Source organism: Diplotaxodon limnothrissa, linkage group LG14 (genome assembly GCF_057381915.1).
Source record: "Diplotaxodon limnothrissa isolate DT_005_m linkage group LG14, D_limnothrissa_male_GT1.1, whole genome shotgun sequence".
Lineage (NCBI taxonomy): Eukaryota > Metazoa > Chordata > Actinopteri > Cichliformes > Cichlidae > Diplotaxodon > Diplotaxodon limnothrissa.
The window spans coordinates 35,511,730-35,532,885 of record NC_140609.1 but is presented as its reverse complement, the minus strand read 5'-3'; the positions used below and the strand labels follow the sequence as shown (position 1 = coordinate 35,532,885).

The window sequence follows — 21,156 nt, the reverse complement described above, 5'->3', positions numbered from 1 at the left end:
TTACTGACCGTTTGGAAAGATCATCCAGCTCGGTCATTAGTACCAGATTTATGTTTTTACTGACAACTGACAACACAATATAAAGCCCCTTGAATTGTGATTTGGTGCTATATAAATAAAATTTAATTGAATTGAACATTTTTATGTTCACGGTCCAGTTTAAGGTTAATATTAACAAGCAGGATGGTGACCGCAAAGGTTGAAACACCTTGCCATAAAAGTTACTTACAGCTTCAGCATCACCTTAACCACAAATATCAACAGGAAATGTGATTGGGGTTTTTTTTTTTTTAAATTTAAAGTAGCCACAATCTCACACTTGAGACAGGGTTTTACAAGCAAAGCTCACTGACAGAAGCATACGAGGCAGACTGCACACTCAGTTCAAAGCAGCAGCCCCTGAATGAATGTGCTTCAGCCTTTTAAAGACACAGGTGTGCCCAATCAGTTGCTGATTGGTCTGGGATCCCTCAGCTGGTCCTATAGATTTTCCCTGGAGGTCTGCTTGAAGGAAGGCTGGCTCACTTCTTCCAAGGCCAGGAGCCATAACAAGCAGGATGGTGACTGCACAGATTGAAATACCTTGCCATAAAAGCTACTTACAGCTTCAGCATCACCTTAACCACAAATATCAACAGGAAATGTGATTGGTTTCATTTTTTAAATCAAATTTAAATAAAAAAAAAAATAAATAAAACGTGGGTTAATCAAATAAGGCTATTTCATTAAGGGTATTTAACGATGTAAACATAAAATACTATAAAAGAAAACAAATAGTAAACCATATATCTTTGATAGAGACACATATTGTTCTTAGAAAGATAACAAACCCTGTTTAATCTACTTCAGTCATCTTTTAGTTTAGACTCTACACAACATTATTATTCAAATTTTATCCTCTCTTTTGATAGAAAGGAAGTGGGGGTGGGGGCCACGGACATGGTTTCTGTGGTAAATCCGAATGTGGAAGTACAGTGCATACATGCCTAACAGCTGACAGGATGCTTCTCCACACAAGTGATCAAAGTCAGGATGATTAAAATGACTTATTTGTGATTTCCGTTCATGTCTGCTTAGCTACAGATGCAGAATTTCTCCAAAACAGGAAAGTACATTCTTGCTGCAAAAACAAGAACGACGAGACTCTGCATGACAAAAACAACTAGTGTGGGCTGTAGCCAGCAGCAACACTGCAAATCTGTGCCCTTTACAGTTTGTGCTCTGAACCAGCCTTGCATTTTAGCTCTCTTTACACAACAAACATCCCTTTTAGCTCTCCACCAAACTAAGGAGCCATTCAGTTTTTCTGGGGTTCTCTTGCATAAGTTTTATATTCTTTGTAAACCATATAAACAGTAAGTGTTTTGGTCCAATCAGTTATAATATACTGCCAATGTCCCCACTTGGACTGATTAAATTGAACTAGACCAAATAAATAATTAAATAAATAATTAAAATATGAAATAATAAATAGCATGGTGTCCACAGTGAAGTCTGCTATCCAAAAGTTTCAGTCCAGTTCTTGTGTAATTTGGCAAACCTCAGTTTTTTCTCCATGTTTCCTTTCCTTAAAATGGTCACTTCACAGCCGCTCCTATACTGAGACCATTTTTGATAATGCCCCAGTGAACAGTAGATGGATCAGCAGGAGGGACAGACGCATCTCTCAAGTTCTATGACGGGACTTTATCTTTTTTCAGATGCTATTCATCCACCTTAGTTGTTGTTTTTTGTTTTAGGCCTGCTGCCTCTTCTTTTGTCCTCCACTTTTATCAATTTTTTAGAACATACTGCACACCATGCCATCTATTAGCTCTGTGGGAATCACATTATTGGGGCAAAATTATGTGCAGAAATGTGTTATGTTTGGCATTTTTCATATATTCAGCCAATGACTGTAGAAAACATTTTATACAGTCATTGTATTCAACTAAAGAAACTGCAACAAATGTTAATGCGTTTATTCATTGTTGTTTTTTTAAAGGGCTGCTAATAATGAAGTGCCAGAAGATACAATTTCAAACTGGTTCTTTTTTAAAGTTCTCTGTGATGTGTAGACACAACCCTGGTTCATCCCTCGAGTTATTTGTTGCTTGAATGATTCATAGATCAGTGTTAAGTGAACAAATGAAATTCCTCTGAAAACAGGACTTCAGAAAGCCTGGAGAACTGTTGCTCAAGACTGCTTTAAAAATGCCAGACTTAATCTATGGCTGTTGGAGGTTAATAGTGTGGATATGGACATGAAGTGAATGATCTTGGAAAAAATAAGTCTGGTTTCAACACTGAATTTATTTTCCCAAAAGAATCCTATCGATCAGAACACTGATTATTTAGGAGACAGGTACCTACCAATCTAAAGCAGACAGAATCACTGCTGAAATTTCAATTGATGAAGACCTTGGGATGGAGAGCAGGTGAGACCAACCTATGCACACTATGCAACAACTTCACTAAATGCCCAGGGAGATAAAACCTTTCTGAGATATACACTTTTGTTCAACAGAAAAATAAGTCAAACCTAATGGAAATATGTCCAAAGCACAGTTGCTTAGACCACCCAACAGCTAGTTGGAGAGATGCCCCCCAAAATCACAAACTGGGAAGTTCACCTGTGAGATCGCTTTGTGAAAGGCCCTGAAGTCCAAAAACAAACACTCTGTGCAAAGGGATTTGGGAAGGTGGTCAAACGTTGAGAAATTTGCCATACATGGAGAGAAATGGCAAAAAGAAAAGACTGAGAAAATTAACAAGAAAACAAAACTGAAGCAAAAAGTCCGGATACAACAGCTGATAATGCACAAGACACAAGCATGCACTACTGTGGACATGGAAGAGGAAAGGATGTGAAGGCAGCAATAACAATGGCTGTTTTCTGTATGTGGCTGAAAATGCCTAAAATGTTGCTGTATGAAGCAAAAATCAGCGAGAGACAGTTAAGTTAGGTTAAGGATTATCTTGAAAAACAGGAAACTGGGGGTATATGACTTTGGGTGGGTGATGAGAAGGGGAAGGAGGGGGATGTGAAAATGACACATGCACGTGCAATGAATGCAGGCGTGTCAACACAGCCATCTCTCACATTGCTGCTAAAATGGAAAAAGCTGAGGGGCATATTACGGCCAAAGACTGAATTCATCTGGTGTTTACAAACCCTCGCTACAATGAATTATCTGGGTTGCAGGACAACATGTTAACATTTTAGTAAACCCGTAAACAGACTAAGTGGTAGAGCCATAAAATCTGCAGGACCAGGAGACTTTCCAATGACTGAACAACGCAAAAGAGATTTCCGAAGACAATGAACGAATCTTTCAAACATGCATTTCTGCCGTCACCATGTTGTCCTGTCAACTTGCAGGGCTGTGTCCACTTAATACTACACTATATAACTTTATAACACTTATTAATAAAAAAGCATATCATTATTGAGGCACTGCAAATTATTTAATCCCAACAACATGTAAACTTGTTGACTGTCATTGTGTCAGGGAAAAATAGCTTGATTATGACATGAGTGAGTAAAATGTAGCGATTGTTAAATACAACTTGAATTTGCTTTCACATTGGAGTGGAAACTCCTACAGACTGCTGTGCTTGCATTTCATGATAAACAGGTGAAGTTTCCACAACAGCGTACACACACACACAATACAAGTGACAGCACATGTGTCTGAGAGAGCTGACCAAAAACAAAAAAAACCCAAATGTGCAGTCAGAGTGATTTTCACTGATAAATGTCAAGGTTTTTACAGTATCCATGATACCAGTACACATCCTTCTCTTTCAAAAGCTGAACAAGATATTCAAAATGATGCTCAACAGTGCAGTGGAAAAAAAATAAAATAAAAATCTCTCTATTTAATCTCTCCAGAGGGGCTGACACTGTGACAATATGCTGATGATTTAATGATGTGTTTTCCTTCTAAGCAGGGCTGCGAGACCGACTGTTGAAATTCCTCACTGAGAACGGTCACAAGGTGATGGGCTTCAGAGAAAGTCACCTATGCGGAGGCACGTCCCTCTCTCCCAAAAAACCACAAGCAAATGTGGCGGCGCGAAGGAGGAAGAGCCCATTCCTCTCCTGGGGAGGAAAGTTACACCCCAGGAGAGATTACAATAGCCAGTGCAAACATTTTAACAGTTACAAAAGGCACACAGGCTTGTTATTAACAAGCAGAGGTGAAGCAGGTCAATTTCATAAAACAAGGTTTCAGATCATAACTGCAAATACAGTCCTGCAGAAAGGAAACTTCTAAGGTAGCAGGGCTGGCAATACAGAACTGTCAATCAAGACACTTTATTAACAAACGAACAAGGTTCGCTGCAACGATGCTGCCCTAGTTAAAATAGCACATCAGTAAAATAATTAAACAAAATGGTGGAGACCGGCCACTTGGGGAGGCAACCTACCGGGAGAAGTGCCCAAGGGTGCCACCAATTACTCACCCGTGGACTCTCTGCAATTCTCAATGCCACTTAAATGATGCATTATACCTCTTCTCCAGTGTGTACACTAGCATGCATCAGAGGGAATTCCACCACACATGCCTAGCCCCCACAATAAGTGGTGGCAAACAAACAAACTATAAATTAAGAGATAAAGAACAAAACTCAGTAAATGAGATAGAAAAGAAACAGGAACCAACACGCACAAAACCAAAAAAGACAACTCCAAATAACCAGTCAATGCCAGTCAGTAAACTACAGCAAAGCAACAACAAGGCTGCAACAACACAGCAGCAGCAGTGCGTAGGCCTGTAACACAAGAAAGAACACAGTCATCCAGGCTCCACCCTGCTATAAGCCAAATTACCCATGAGGATCCAACTTACCACCCTTTAATGGTTACACAGATTAAGCAGTTGCGAGGGGAAATAAATCCGATCTGCAATACTTAAAAACAGACTGTGATCTTTGCCACCTTGAACAGGAACGAATAGCTTTCACTGACTTAATACTGCAGACCTCCATTACTTTACGATTATGAAATCCCGACAAACTGCAGACAAAAAGGGTGGATGCATGACCTCTGTTTTGCTAAAGCCGCATAGAGAAAGACAAAGACCAATAGCATTTTTTTCATTCTCGCTGGAATTACTAGCAGCAGATCTTCCTCTATATATGGAACAGCTCAAAAAGGTAGTACTGACTTGACATGACCATGCGGGTTACTCAGAATTAATGCTTTTAGTACTAACTGTGTCACTGAGAAAAACAAAATACACATTTATCAGCTGCTTGTTGGTCAAGGTAAGTAAAAAAAAAAAGAATTCTGTTGTAAATTACAACAAAAATGCTAAGACCTTTAACAAGAAGGTAACCAACAGCAATGTACACACTATATTACTGGAAATCCCAAATGTCAGGGTTAAAAGTGGCCCTGTATTAAACTCAGCTTCACTTCTCACCACAGATGCAGATGGCGAACCACACAATTACAGAGAAGTTGTTTCTAAAACTAACCTGACAAGCAGTGGTCACAGAACATGACATCTTAGCATCAGGCACAGGACCGTCTCACTCTTCAGATCAAGCTGCTGAACTCGTGGGACTAACATGAGCGTGTGAAATCGCTAAGGGTCAAGGAGTCACCATTTCTATCAATTAAAGCCATGCATTTGGGGTGGTGCATGATTTCAGCACTTTATGGAAACAGTGACAGCGTATAACAGTCTCTGGGGAGTGGATTGCACATACTGAGCTTGTAGCTGCATTGCTGGATGCCCTATTGTTCCCCAAGATTATAGTTGTTTGTACATGTGAAACTCACACTTACTCAAAAGACTCCCTATCCCCAGCCAGCTCTAGGGCAGATGTGGCAGCGAAGACAGCAGCTAAACAGACTGTGAAACCAGACCACAGCATTAACATCAAAACCACACAAACTCCATCTCTTAACACGAATTTACAGGCTACCATGCATATCGATACTCTGTTTCACCCACGAGGGATCAACGATGGCATGCATGCAGCACCTGTTTGAACAACCAGGTTGTTAAATGTGCTGAAAAGTTCAGCATGTTTTGTTTTTTTTAAATTAATATAGAAGCTGTTGATGTGACATTTCTCATCCATGCTACACACGGTAAACATCCAGATGACTCACCAACGTCCCAAACATAAGAAATGTTTGTTTTTCAGTCATTCAAGGTGATCCTGAAGAGCAGGCTATTTGCTAGAAACGTGTGTGGGATTTTTGGCGTTGCACATGTACATTCATTCCTAACAATACTGCAGCTGGTTCTTTTACAAAAGAAATGACTACATTTGAAAAGCTGATCAATTTAAAGAGAAAGTTCTATGACTGAGCATTTGCTAGAGTTTTTGAAAAATGGAAATCATAGCAGGAGTGTTGGTAGCACTGGCTCTCTTAAAACTGTGTGAACAACTGAATAATAGCATTTCATGAATGAGCTGGATACTTTCCTACCACAATTGTGAAAAAATAATGTAAAAAAAATTAAAGTATTGTAAAAAACAAAACAAAACTGAAATACTTGTAAAATTTTAAATCACGAGGATGTCGGACTCATCAGCTAAGGCTGTCTCACTTTCTGTTTCACACTGTCTTGACTGAAACCTACCGGAATGCAAGCACTACTATTTTTGAAAGTTGTTTTTATTATTATTATGTTTTATATACAGATATAATGTTAGAAGTGATTAAATATAATGAAAAAAGTGGAATTGTAGTTGTAAATTTGTTGAAAAGTGTTCAAATTATGTATCTTCTATCCACGGTTAGTACAGTGTGTGATTGTAACCTTCATGGACAAAGACATACCTATAAGCTGTGTTTGAGGTCAGGAGGCACTTTAATGCTTTAATACGTGTGGCATTCCCAAGACGTTGTTCTATAAATCTGTGGTCTTTTTGTGATCACATAAGAAAGATGAAAAAGATATTGTTTCGGTATTTCTCCCAAAGTCCTCAACAAAAGTTTGGGACATTTACATCTTCACATCCAGATCTCTGCAGATCAAAAAGTAGCAGTCTGTTGGCTTTCAGGTAGCCTTTGCTTGAAAGAAGAAGAATTTCCCATTCTGATGGTTAATTAATCCCATCTAGCCATCACAGTCTCTTGAATAGAGTTGGATTTTGTTGCAGTAAAATTCAAATAATTTAAGAACAATAATATGTGTGAAAAAATGTAAGACCACTCATCTCACTCTTACACCTGTCGGTTTGAGGAAGAATAATAACTATAATTGTAAAGAATTTAGCCGACAACAACACACTGAGTTTGTTTGCTTTGCACCAAATATGATTACATGCTGCAAGACTGTGCAGGTATCAGAATAACCATTTGGGTAATTAAGTAAAGCACTGTTAACTTTATAAGGTCTGCACTGCTTTATCCTTTAACAGTTTCCAACTCTTTTAAAGAGCCGCATCTTAACAGGACTAACACCATGTAAAACAAAACAAAAAAACTTATATGAAGTAATAACACAACACATGAAAATCAGCCTTTTGGAGTCTGTCTTAGAAGTCTTAGAAGGCAGTATATAAGATGTAACTGTTACAGCTTGCTAGTCAAAAGCATGTTCTCCAAAACCCCACACTGCCACCCTTTGGCATATACCTAAAATATTGTCCCACAGCAAAATGATGTCACAAATATTAATTTACACTCGTTATGAGTCACAGTGTTCTCCGCACACAAAATAAACTGAGCATCAAAAAAGTTTACATCATCTAATGCGGTATTAGTTTTATGTGTGGCACACAAGAAAAGAAAGACAAAGAGTGTAGAACAGAGACCTCTGGTTGGTAAACTTTAATGTTCTCCCTAACCAACACATTATTACAGGATACCTTCAGTGTCTGTACAACAGGTGGCAGTGATGCACCAAAACACATGGATGACGCTACATCCACACCTATCCCTTACTGTACAGACAAATATCTATCATTAAAAAAATATTTATTTGATTTCTGTATGATCTTTTCTCCCTGACCATAACAACCACAACACTGTCTGTCTGTAACAGGTGGGCGATTTAAGGCCCAACTTTAAGGTAGAAAGGATGTGTGTTTATCTTGAGAGGGGCCTGATAACTAAATGCTCTGCATCCCATTCTGCTTTTTCACTATGAACAAAAAAATGTCTACACTCTGAGATCAGAGTACTCTGATAGTGTATTGAGATCATATTGGTATGCTGGGATTGTGTTAAGAATGGCATCTAGCATAAAAATCTGTCAAATCAAATATCTGGGGCTGTGGCAACTTGTGACTAGGGGAGCAGTTAAAAGTAACTCCATCTTTGTTGTTTGTGATAGAATGGTGCCTGAAGATCTGCGATGATGTTTGTGAGAAGCATTTTACATTCAGTTATATATAAAAAAGGGATCCAAAGAGGAGATGCTAATATGTGAAACTATGATCTCTCTTTTTAATCTTTGTTTGTACTCTCTCTGTAACATTTTAGATCAACTGAAGGCTTTTCAGAAAGCTTTTAGGCCAGCCTGGTGACACTGAATCACAACAGTGCAGCCTAAAAGTTACAAATAGATGGGTTTTAGAGCACTCTGAGAAATGATGAGACATTCTGTTCAAATCACATTAAAATTCACATTAAAAATAATTTAAAACAAACAAACAAAAAGAACTCACAAAATAAACTGAGCAACAACAACAATAAACAGCTGCTGATGCCGCATTAATTAAGCGAGAATCAACAACCACACAGGAATCACTGAGAGTGTATTGAAACCTTGCTCTCCACATGACACCCAGGAGAGCAGCTTCGTTTTATACAATTTTTGAAGAGCAATAACATTCACAACCCAACTCACAACACAGCTGCAGTGTTTGCATGTGCATGAACATGAGGCGCAGAGAGCACGGATGGTAAACACTATCAACAGAGACGATGTGGCTACACCGGCCGCGTTGGTACCATCGCAGATAGATAAAATATTTAAATGTTAGAGAGGATTATTTTAGGAGGAGACCTCACAGCTCCTTGATTTGAAATGAAATCAGCTGATTCGTTGGATGGGGGCGGGTTCAAATACGGGTGGAAGCCATCTTGGACGTTTGCTTGACTCTGACGAGACTCGTTGGTAGTTAGCTAAAGATTGCTCACAAATACCGCTTACGGCACCGGCTATTTCAATAGCTCAAGGTAAACGTCCTTATAATGAATCTGCTTCAATTCACGAATAGATCATTGCTTTAGGTTCAGCTGATATTTCTTGTAGATAACACTAGGCTTTAGTGTTTATTATTTTACCGTCGCTAGCCTTGCTAGGTTGCTAGCAGACCTAGCACGGCAATCTCATTGCAGCTAAAGTTAATGCTGGTTGATGGCGGATAGCCAGTCAGTCTTGTTATTGGGCTGACATTTAAAATGGTCAGATGACTTAATCGTGTAATATTGGCTGGAATAAATGTATATGAATTCGGTATTGTCGTGTTGATTAACGTGAAAAGCTTGAAATTAATGTACCAGAAAGTCATGTCTGTAACTAGCCTACCTACTCTTCCTTCGAGGGTAGATTTTTTTTTATTAAACGAGTACACTAATCACCGTTGAACCATTAAAGTATGCATCCAGTAGAAATCACATGCAGCACATTCTTATCCAACTGTACACTTAATTTGCCAATGCTCTTAATTTATCAAGGCCGCTTATTCATTGTTTGCGAAGCTAAATAACATTCGCTGTCAGCGCTGTGTCGGCTAACTTTTGACATTAGGCCAGCCGTCAAGTGTTTCTGCTGTCCGTTGGCAAAATGGTGACTTTAAGTCTCACCAAACCCGAGGACTGCATGCTGGGGAGCTGTTATTCCACCGATGTTTCTATTTTGCCATTTCTAACGCTGTCTTGTGTGTTTTAGGTTTGGACAGCCCCGAGGAAGGACACAGCGGCCCAGTTTAGCTAATCAAGATGGCTAGCTGAACTGTCGGCCAATGCTTGAACGCTTGCGAAGCTCTCTTGGAGTATTCCAGATAATGTTGACAAAATTTATCTATGCTAAGCCCTAATTTAATTTCCATGCATAGAAGTCTTATAAAAAACGAGAAGAGGAATTTGTTTCTGGACACTTGATATCACAAAAGACATTGTTGAAGAGTAAACGATTTAGTATTTACCTTTAGTTGATTAAGATTTAAAAAGGCAAGGGCAATTTTTATGTTTGAGTGGACTCACTTCACCTGGAAACTGTTAAAGGTTTCATTGCTGTTGGAATAAAGTTGAGCCAAGTCAACATGAGCACCGCCAGAACGGAGAACCCAGTGATTCTGGGCTTGCCCAACCAGAATGGACAGCTCAGAGGCTCAGTGAAGCCTGCTGGAGCACCAGGTGGAGGTGGAGGAGGGCCGCAGCAGCAGCTTAACCAGATGAAAGGCACAATCAACAATGGAAACTCCCAGCCAGCCCCTACAACAAATGCTGTCATCAAGTAAGTTATTTAATACTAAAATTAAACTATTTTGACTTCTCATTACAACTACTGCTGTCAGTTAAATGTGATACTGCTTGTTAATAATAATTCTGGCCTCCACAGGCCTGGAGATGACTGGAAGAAAAATTTGAAATTGCCCCCAAAGGACATGAGGATGAAAACTTCGGTTGGTAACACGTTTCTTTTGACCTGGAAGCTTATATATCCTATTACTCATTTGTTTTTTTTTGGGCTGTGAATAAAAATATTCAGTGCTGTGTTTAATAAGTCATTTTTATACAAGCCTACAATCACTGTTATATTAATGTGTTCCACACAAGCTGTCAGTACTCTTCTTCATATACAATCATTCTGTGACAATTACAGGATGTGACTGCAACTAAAGGCAATGAGTTTGAAGATTATTGCCTAAAGAGGGAGCTGCTTATGGGAATCTTTGAGATGGGCTGGGAAAAGCCATCTCCAATCCAGGTATGTTAAGACTGCTTTGATTTGACGGCTGAACAAGAAGGCATGTTTGTGCATAAGGAAGTGCATACTTTGGCACTTACAGAATAGATTGTAGTGCATAAAAGGACAGACGAGTTCTTTGACATTGACACGTGATCAGTGTTAAATGTAGTCAACAGTTTTTAGTTGACTATTAAAGGTTAAATGTAACAGTTAATTCTTCAAACCTGTGAAAATTGCTATTCCTGCAGTATGGCTCAGGAGCATTGTAGTACCTATTAGGTTGTTTAGGTAGTGCCTGTTAGCATGTGTCCTAAAAACTCTGGTGAAACCTCTTGGACATACCGTGATATTTCTTATTACTTAGTGGGTGGACTGACACACAATGTTTGTACATTTGTTGTACCCAGGTTATGCATTTCAGCTTTGATTTCATCAGTTATCTTTAAAAAAAAAAAAAGAAAAAAAAAAAGATTGCCTTGTTTGTTTTTTGTTTTTTCTGTGGCATTTTTGCCTTTATTGGAAAGTGAAACAATGACAATGGTAAGGAAAGGAAAGTGGGGAGAGACTTGAACCCAGGGACTTTCACTTGGCTATGTGACATGTGGCGCCCATCTCCTCAGTTGTCTTTCTGCACTTTCATGAGTTTAACATCTTTAGTAGCTTGTTTGGCAAATTTGGTTTATTACACTTCATTTATAAGCTTTAGAATCACTCTCGGCTGCACAGAATAAGTTTCAGTTTCTCAGCACTTATCCATCGGAAGGAACGATGTAAACAAAGTATGCTAATGAGTGGTGGCCTATTTCAGAAAGGCAAACTGCAGGGTGGGTGGATGTGTGTATGGGCTGTTAGTAGACAAAGTAAATGGAACTTGAAAAATTAACGTTTTACCTTCCACTCAGAACAATTGTATTACATGTTTGCACTAGAATAAATTAAGTAGATGTGTGATGTGACTGAAGCAAAAAGTATTCTTTGTATTTCTCTTTGTCTGCAGGAGGAGAGCATCCCCATTGCACTGTCAGGAAGAGATATTTTGGCCAGAGCCAAGAATGGCACGGGAAAGAGTGGAGCCTACCTCATTCCCTTACTTGAACGCATTGACCTGAAGAAGGATTGCATACAAGGTGAGAGAGCTCATTTTCAATAAGATTTATTTTTTTATTATAAATGTTGAATTTTAGCTTGCCTCATTTGAAAGTCATTAAGTGAGTTGTTAAAAAAAGAGGGGGGTGAAAATGAAATCAGTATGCCTTTGATAAACCTCGACACATAATGAGCCTTTACTGATGATTTGGTCAAATCAATGATACCAAAAAACAACTGCTTTAGTATTGAAATTTAACTAGAAATGCAAAAGTCATCAACATTTACATTTTTTTTTTCTAATGCCAATTTTAATATTACTTACTTAGGATAACAGGAGAAACAAACTGTAGTTGTATAAACAGTTGATATATTTTGACATTTGCTGTTCAGTGTTTCCAAAATAAAATGGCAACTATATATACACACTGTAAATTCTGCACAACGGTGCTGCTGAAATGGTTTACAACATACTCACGTTTAACCAAAAACATTATAAATTGCAAATCACGTGTTACACAATCGTGCTACACATGCGATCCCTAAATGTCAGCTTCTCTTCTAGAGTTTTCTGCTTCAAGAGCACAAAATCAGATCCTCATCCAAATGCATTATTTTGCTCGAGGCTAGGTTTCCTGTTATTGATGGTCTAGTTTGTTTTGCTCCATTTAACATGCAACTACATTTTTATTCTCTTTTCTGAAGACTGTTTTTGACTATGTTATGAATACAACAGTGTCTGATAAAGACATGTAAACATCTTTTTTTGTTGATTCATTGTGTCCTCATAAAAATGAAAGTGGTGGGACAAGGTCTGAGACATGTTACTGATCGGAGCATGTTTTATTTTAATTTGTTTTTGATGCTTGAAAATGTAGTAGTACCATTGCATTTGATCCTATTCTTAATTACTTGCAAATGTTTAATAAAATGATAATAAATAAGTCTTCTCTTTTTCCAGCTTTGGTCATAGTGCCCACCAGAGAACTGGCTCTGCAAGTAAGCCAAATATGTATCCAGGTCAGCAAACACATGGGTGGTGTGAAGGTCATGGCAACCACAGGTGGAACCAATCTCCGTGATGACATCATGAGACTCGATGAAACGGGTAACCTTTCACACGTAACATCACTTATTACAGTCTTATATTTTATAACACTGCCTATCTTATCTTTTATTTATTTTTATTGGTTTCAGTGTTATTATATGGAAGGTATTTTCCAGGAGTAAGATTTAGGAAAACTGGAAATTAATCTAACAATACAACAGTTAGTGAAGACAGTTGACTTGCATTAATGTAATGCGTCCCCCTCCCAGTAAACAACAAATCTTTGAGTTGTACTGGCAAATTTTAACAAACCAACTAAAACTGAAACTCAATCTGTATTAACAAAATTTTGATTTGCAAATTTACAGTTTAGCTTATTTTTTCCATTTAACTAAGGTTTTTTTCCCCTCCTCCCTCAGCTACTCTTCTTGTAAGTTTAGCTTTAGTGGGAGTCAACATGATTATTTCACGCTGAAGTCTGTGCAATCTCCTGCATGGATTTCCTCATACAGTCTGAAATCAGGGGCGATCTGAATCGTCTGCTTTACTGTCTGTCTCAGTGACGATTTTTTTTTTTTTTTTTTTTTAAGAAGATGTAAATTGAAATATTCCTGGATCTTTGGTACATCTCTAGTTGAATCCTAAATGTTGCTATTGTATACTATATGATTGCTACCAAAGCTCATTTGATTGGAGTGAATGAAAATCTTCATCTATACTTAAACAAACAAACATGAGTGCATCAAAGGAAGGCATTATAAGCTGCACTGAGATCTGCAAAGGAGAAAAGATGATAAGCACAGTCTGGCTTAATTTTCAAGTTTTTGCCTGATCTTATCTGTAGCCAGTACAAAAAATAGACCCCCGTAAACACACACACACACATTTCGCAGGCAGTCAATGCTGATGTCTGAAATGTTAACTAATGAAAACACATGTATTGATCTGATTACTGTCAAATGCATATTGATTTTTTTGTTAAAGTTGTCAATATAGCTTTTGTTGAACATTCCTCAGCGGCTGAATATCAGCAATATGATAATCGTGATCATTTACCATCATTCCTCCACTGAAATGTGGACACGTAAATTTTGATAACGCTGCCATTCTCAGAAAATGTGGTAGACCTTAATTATTGTTACCTTTTTGCTTTTTATTTTTCAGTACATGTGGTCATTGCCACACCTGGAAGGATTTTAGACCTCATCAAGAAAGGAGTGGCCAAAGTTGGTCAAGTGCAGATGATCGTTCTAGATGAAGTGAGTGAAGCTGTTTACTTTTATTAGACCTTTTTTTCTAAATAAGTGCATTTAGATAATTTGGGTCAGTCAGGTAATGGAGCTAAATGTTTTCCCCTCCCCCCCCCATCTCCTGTTCAAAAGGCTGACAAGCTCCTGTCTCAGGACTTTGTGGTCATGATGGAGGAGATCCTGGGCTTTTTGCCCAAGCAGAGGCAGATTTTGCTTTATTCTGCAACCTTCCCTCTCAGCGTGCAGAAGTTCATGGTACATTTTGGTTCCTTATTCATGAACTTGTGATTTCAAATAAGCTTTACAATGCTACAACTTGCATTTCAACCTGTATATAATCATTTCTATGTATTTTTGTAGAATTCACACTTGCAGAAACCCTATGAAATCAACCTAATGGAGGAGCTTACACTGAAGGGTGTGACTCAGTATTATGCTTATGTAACTGAAAGGCAAAAAGTCCATTGCCTCAACACCTTGTTTTCCAGGGTGAGTTTTGCCTCTCTGCACGTGTAAATAATAAAAAAATGTATAAATAGGAAGAGTCTGATGAACATGCAATTGTTTACATATTTATTTGCATCATTTATTTTTAGCTCCAGATCAACCAATCCATAATCTTCTGCAACTCGTCTCAGAGAGTGGAGCTCCTTGCCAAGAAGATCTCCCAGCTTGGATATTCATGTTTCTACATTCATGCAAAGATGAGACAGGTCAGCTTAAAGTACTGCCCCAGAAAAGCTTGTTCACCAAAATGCACAATTGATTTTTGCAAGAACTGCTGTTCACTCCAACATCCTGTTTATGGAGAGTTGGCACTGCCGGTCCCCAGACTGACTACATGATAAAAAAAATAGAACTGTTAACACTTGGGTTGCTGCACAAACAGATTTTCCACTGCTTTACTTGTCATTTGTTTTTGCATGTTATGAATACCTGAGATGACAGCTTAGTTACTGACTCAGCATATGTGCTTATACCTCACCTAACATGGTTTACATCAGTTGTGGACAAGTGTTATGAGAGTAAAAAGGCATGCATTATCTCTATGTAATTTATCCTTATGTAATTAAATGATGCTCTGAAGTGAATAAATCTGCTTCTAAATGCATTTTTAAAAAAATCGTTTTCCAGGAACATCGTAACCGTGTATTCCACGACTTCAGAAATGGCCTGTGCCGGAATCTAGTCTGCACTGGTAAGTGAAAGAAACGTGTGTACAACTGCCGCATTTTACCAGTAGGAGTTGAAAGAAACTGAGAGAGGATTTTTATTACTGCTATTATTAGTAGTAGTAGTTTTTGATGGTGAAACTGAGCTGTTCTATTGTGTACATCTCTAGTTTGTTTTTGCTTTTGTTTTTTTGTAGTGACTGATTTGCGCAAGCCTATTTTCTTTAATGTTCTATCCTGCGTGGTTTGATCTTTATTACTTTCCCCCTCTAGACCTCTTCACAAGAGGAATCGACATTCAAGCTGTGAATGTTGTGATCAATTTTGATTTTCCTAAGCTGGGAGAAACGTACCTTCATCGCATCGGTAGATCTGGTAAGGGCCGTGACTCGGACTGTTTTCATCCTTTTTGCTTTAACTGTTTCACTCTTGTCTGCAATATAAATGCATTTTATGCAGCAAAAAATGCTAAAGCAATTATTTAAGCTCTTGACTACCATAATTTCCAGGCCGCTTCGGACACCTGGGTCTAGCTATCAACCTCATCACGTATGACGATCGCTTCAACCTGAAAGGGATTGAGGAACAGCTTGGAACAGAAATAAAGCCCATCCCTGGCATCATTGACAAGAGCCTATACGTGGCAGAGTACCACAGTGAGAGTGGCGAAGAAGTCAAGCCATGAGCCAGTGAGTACACAGATATGCGACCAGCTGGTTTATAGATGGTCGGAAGATAATTTATCTCCTGTGATTTAATCTTTTTCATCCTGCCGGTTCGAATAAGTTTTACAAACGAGCTGATGGATATGAGCTGTTGCAGAGCTAGTGCTTTGCTGCTTGGTATGCTGGATACTTCGGCACCTTGCTGACACAACTAAATACAATTTAGCCATGATTACTGTCATTACCTGGACTGTGCTTTTCTTGCTGCTCTTAGTGAACATATGTCCAGTGAGGCAAGTCTGTTTTATTTTTAAAGATGGCAAAAGAAATCTACAAAGGTTTTATAGTATAGTGTGTATATTTGCAGTGTGAAAAATGGTGTGTATTCAAATGGTCAATTTTGCTACGTCACTGCTGTTATGCAGAGTATCAGCGTGTTGGCCATAATCGCAGTCGAATTCTCTAAATACTAAAAAGATACTTCAGTGCTTCCTTTATCACCTCCTTCAGCAGAGGACACATTGAAACGATCACTGAAACAGCAGAGCAGATCATGTGAGTGTTCAGAAGTGTTTTCTGTTTGCTGCTGCTTCAACAGGCGGTTAAAGCCACATGTGAACTATGAACATTAATATTGCTGTAATAAAAGCCTATCGAGCTGATGCCATGATTTTTTTTTTGTTTTTTTTTAAATGCACCAAAGAATTACATAAGTTCTATAAATCATGAGCTGTAGCCGTTGTTTCATTGCCAACATTTTAGGGTTTTTTCCCCCTTGGTCAGCTGGGACAAGTTACATTGAACATTCAGATAGGAATATATTGGTTAGGAATGAGATGCACGTCTTAGTCCCAAGTTTATGTGCTGTTGTCTTAATTCCTTATAAATTCTGCTTCAAACCTTGCTATGATCTTACAAAGTTTCTGAGATCAAGGAAAAATAGCTAGGAAAAAGGACAAGGAGGCTTTTTTTTTTTTTTTTTTTTTTTTTTTCCCCCCTCCCCCCCATCCATCCATCCATCTTCATCCGCTTTATCCGAGGCCGGGTCGCGGGGGCAGCAGCCTAAGCAAAGAGGCCCAGACCTCCCTCTCCCCAGCCACCTCCTCCAGCTTATCCGGGGGAACACCAAGGCGTTCCCAGGCCAGCCGAGAGATATAATCTCTCCAGCGTGTCCTGGGTCTGCCCCGGGACCACCTCCCGGTGGGACATGCCTGGCACACCTCACCCAGGAGGCGCCCAGGGGGCATCCTTGTCAGATGCCCGAACTACCTCAGCTGGCTCCTTTCGATGTGGAGCAGCAGCTGCTCTACTCTGAGCCCCTCCCGGATGGCCGAACTTCTCACCCTATCGCTAAGGGAGAGGCCAGCCACCCTTCGGAGGAAGCTCATTTCTGCTGCTTGTATCCGCGATCTCGTTCTTTCGGTCACTACCCACAGCTCGTGGCCATTTATTTTTTATTTTTTTATTTATTTATTTTTTTGGTACAGTGTTTCCAGGTAACAGAAGATGAAATGTCTTTACCATCCTTAATATATCCTTGTAGAAGTTTGATATCTGCTAATGACCCCTGAGTTGATACATTTATACAGGTTGCTTCCAGCAAATCTGTCTTGATTTTGATGATAAGAATTATTTAGGCATTTCAATCATGGTGTCAGGAATGTCCTCGTGCATGTACAGAGTTGTTGAACAGTCTGGTCTAATGTGATTTTTTTTTTTTTCCCTTCTCCTTTTTCTAGAGACCAGTCCATCCTCCACTCCCCTCTGTATTCTACTTCATCCCCCACATCTTTGGATTTTTTTTTTTTTTAAATGTACAGTTGCTGTATGTCTTCCTTTTTTGGATGCCACCATTAGGAATGCGTGCTTTGATGGATGTGTTATTGGAAGAACTCATCTGCCTTTTCAAGGCTCTTTGCTGCACCACCACACCCTGAAGACATGGGCACCACGAGGAAAGAATGGGACCAAGTCAGAAAAGTTATCAGTGCACATTGTGATGATTCATATCCACCACTGACACAAAGCCAGCACCAACAGAGAGCGATAGGACACCCTCCATTCTCCACTTTTAAGTTCGGAAGTTTTATCCAATTAATATCAAGTGCCTTAAACAGTTCAGCTTGTTCTAAAGTAATAACCCCTCATTATCGGTCATCTCTCTCCACTCCACGCTACATATTTCTGTTCACCTAATTGAAAATTTGTTACACTAATTTAATGTCTGACAAAATAGGTGAATTCATACCCGTCTTTGGTTGGGTCATCCATTCACAGCAACTGGAGATGATTGGAGGCAGACTGGTCTGAATTATCTTCTTGCTGGCTAAGCTGAACTTGAGTCTGGCTGATAAATGAGGACAAACTTGGATTTCCATGGACAGAGATGCTGGATTTTTTTGTTTTTGTTTTTTCCCTTTCTCCAAGATGCAGCCAGACTGTCAGTCATTGGTGAAAAAAAACTTGTGCTTCTGAGAGACCCAAACTCTTTCCTCTGTCTTCAGCATCAGAACACTAAAAATAATTAAGCAGCCTTGCAACGCCATGAGTCATGAGGATTCCTATTTTGGTGGAGTTTATTTGGAGCGAATGCCTGACGCGTATTTTTATTTTTTCTCCCTCATTTCTTCTTCGGTCTGTCTTTTGTCGTCCTGTGTTTCACCTTCCTGTGGGTGGCCATACTTAATTCTGTGAGACGTGCAGCCAGCGTTTGGGGTGCACCTTACACTTTGTGTATATACCTTCATTTTAAGATTGTTTTAAACAAGTTAAAAAGGCTGCCTGACAAACTGAAAAGCCATCCGCCCCTTCCCTCTTGTTAGCACTGGAGATGGTTTCCCGAACTGCCAGTTTGTTTGATCTGCAATATTGGCCTGTGAATTTATTTATAATTTTAGAAATTGCAGAATTTACCGGAATCTAAAACATTTAAATGGCGTAGTTCATGAAATGTTTTTAGAGACAGTTATTGCTGAAAATCTTTTTAGCCCATGCATATTTGTTGGAATGTTTCTTCAAAGATGCACTTAACTGTTTAAATTGTTGCCCTTGTTCTTTTGCTTCCAGTGTTAACAAGTGCGAGTCTTGACAGATGGCTTTCTGAAGCTTGTGCATTTGAGTAATGAAGTCTTTGTCACCAGCCTTGACTTGTGAAACTCTTGAAACACTCTTAAGATCTCTTATACTGAGTGCTGGTGTTGGAAAAGAAAATATTCTATTACTTACTACTCGCTGCAGTGCAGCTGAATTGGCAGATAATTTGTTTTGTGGCGACGGTATTAGCTGTTACGTTGATTTATGCCCTGTTTAAGCACAGCTACATTACTTCCTAATATTGAGGGAGGGGCAGGAAGTCCCCCTCCTTCTGCAGAATGTTGGCCGACTGCATCAAAACGAACCATCTGAAATCCATCTAAAATGTAGCAGGAACAAATTCTGTGCTTTGCAAGTTGGCTGGCTTTTGTGAAACCAGCTAACAAAAGATACTTTAAAAACAAACATGAGCAAGTTGATCAGCACTTAAAACACAGATGGTTCATGCAGCTACACTTACTGCACTACTTTTTACACACTAGATACCCACTTGGGAGTAAAGTGCATGCTAGTGCAGGGAGGGGGAATGAACAAGATGGGTTAGAAAATTACTTTATGTCAGACTGCTTGTTTAAGACATAACTTGGGCATCCCAGCCTGCTGAGTTCATGGCTAATTTCTCTGCCCTTTATTGCTTTATGTTTTGGGTTTTGGGGCTTTACCTCTGCATTTTATATGCAATGTGACAACCTTACATTTGCATTGAGGTCCTCTGATCACTTTGTTCAGCTGAAACCTTTTTGTAACTGAGGTGTTCCCTTTAATATGGCGAGATGCTCTCTTAACTGTTTTAACCAATGGGAAGTATTGCTCATTTAATTTAAGCTCATTTCAAAAGACAAGTGTAGCAGAGATGATTAGTTACCCGTGTATTTCTCATTGGTTAGACTCTGATCCCTGTTCTCACACTTCTGCTGTTGTCCCAGAAATACTTGCACATCTAAACTGATAATTAGGCTGTTTGTTTTTTGGGGGGGTGGGGGGAATTTTTCTCGTTTAAAGTCAAAATTAAATTTGAGCATTAGTGGAGTCGACAGGGATCTGTTTGTGCAGGCACTTGGCAGCTGTCTGTTTCTTATCAGCCCACTGGCAGTAATTGACGCAGCAAAATGCTTTGAGGCTAAAATTGACGACCCTTCGAGGTTCAGCGTATGGCTGCCTTCATGTGGGAGCTAGTTTTACTGCTAGTGGCTGTCATGGAGAACCTTAACGACTGAGACAAGAGCATCTTTCCCCAGATTGGGCATCTAATTGGTTAATAAAATTGTCTCTTTTGTTAAGGTCTTTTTTTTTTTCTTTTTTAAATTTGGGAGGAGGTTGAATTGGTGCGCCTGCTGCCCTGATGCATAAGTTCGTCCTCTTGATTGTTGTGACACATTAATAACACAACTTTTGTGTACAATTTGGCCGTCCCATCTCTCAACTGTCAAGAGACGATAGGAGTCCTTTTTAGGATTTCTTTCTGAATTTATGCATCAGTAAAATATGTGGGGTGGGGCCTGTGGGTACTTCAGAAACAGGATATCTAAAGATCCAAAGTTTAGGTAATGGGTACGAAAAGGTTTGAGTTACCCCGCTTTTTTCTTTTCAAAATGAAATGTTCAATGGAGTACACGTTTCATGAAAAAGGCTCCAAATTTAAGTGAAATTTTCTTTATTTTGAATTTGGTTGCTTAATTGGCAGATTTTTCAGTGATGCAAGATGTCATAAATATTACTGGATTGGATTAAAAGTTGTGTTCAATAAAGCTCACTGAAATTTATTGTCTGAAGTGTTTTTTTTTTTTGTTTTTTTGTTTTTTTGTTTTTAAATATATATTCTTTGTTTTTTTTCCTCCAAATATATTGCAAATTGAACTTGGACACTGCTGCTCGCCTGACTAATGAGTCTTTCAAAGCTTGGCGCCACTAATGTAGCAGGCAGCTGTCCTCTTCAGATCTTGTGTCTTTACATAAACTTTGACCTGG

General features: G+C 39.0%; 1 protein-coding gene across 1 annotated transcript; it reads left to right on the top strand.

The window, feature by feature from the left end:
* Nucleotides 1–9,040: 9,040 nt before the first annotated feature.
* ddx6 (DEAD (Asp-Glu-Ala-Asp) box helicase 6) lies at nt 9,041–20,897 on the top strand. The gene is made up of 14 exons (XM_085371025.1): nt 9,041–9,136; nt 9,852–10,418; nt 10,524–10,587; nt 10,788–10,892; nt 11,872–12,001; nt 12,922–13,068; nt 14,173–14,267; nt 14,391–14,513; nt 14,619–14,747; nt 14,855–14,971; nt 15,393–15,456; nt 15,704–15,805; nt 15,940–16,119; nt 17,835–20,897. Exons 2-13 carry the CDS (start codon nt 10,225–10,227, stop codon nt 16,113–16,115), a joined length of 1,446 nt encoding a protein of 481 aa, XP_085227151.1. The 5' UTR covers nt 9,041–9,136; nt 9,852–10,224; the 3' UTR covers nt 16,116–16,119; nt 17,835–20,897.
* The last annotated feature ends 259 nt before the right edge of the window (nt 20,898–21,156 follow it).

What these genes read in the sequence shown, in the direction of transcription:
- ddx6 (XM_085371025.1), top strand. Translation starts at nt 10,225, where the DNA reads ATGAGCACCGCCAGAACGGAGAACCCAGTGATTCTGGGCTTGCCCAAC. An exon ending in AAAAGCCATCTCCAATCCAG is followed by an intron (nt 10,893 to 11,871) that starts GTATGTTAAGAC and finishes CTTTGTCTGCAG; the next exon opens with GAGGAGAGCATCCCCATTGC. An exon ending in TCAACACCTTGTTTTCCAGG is followed by an intron (nt 14,748 to 14,854) that starts GTGAGTTTTGCC and finishes ATTTATTTTTAG; the next exon opens with CTCCAGATCAACCAATCCAT.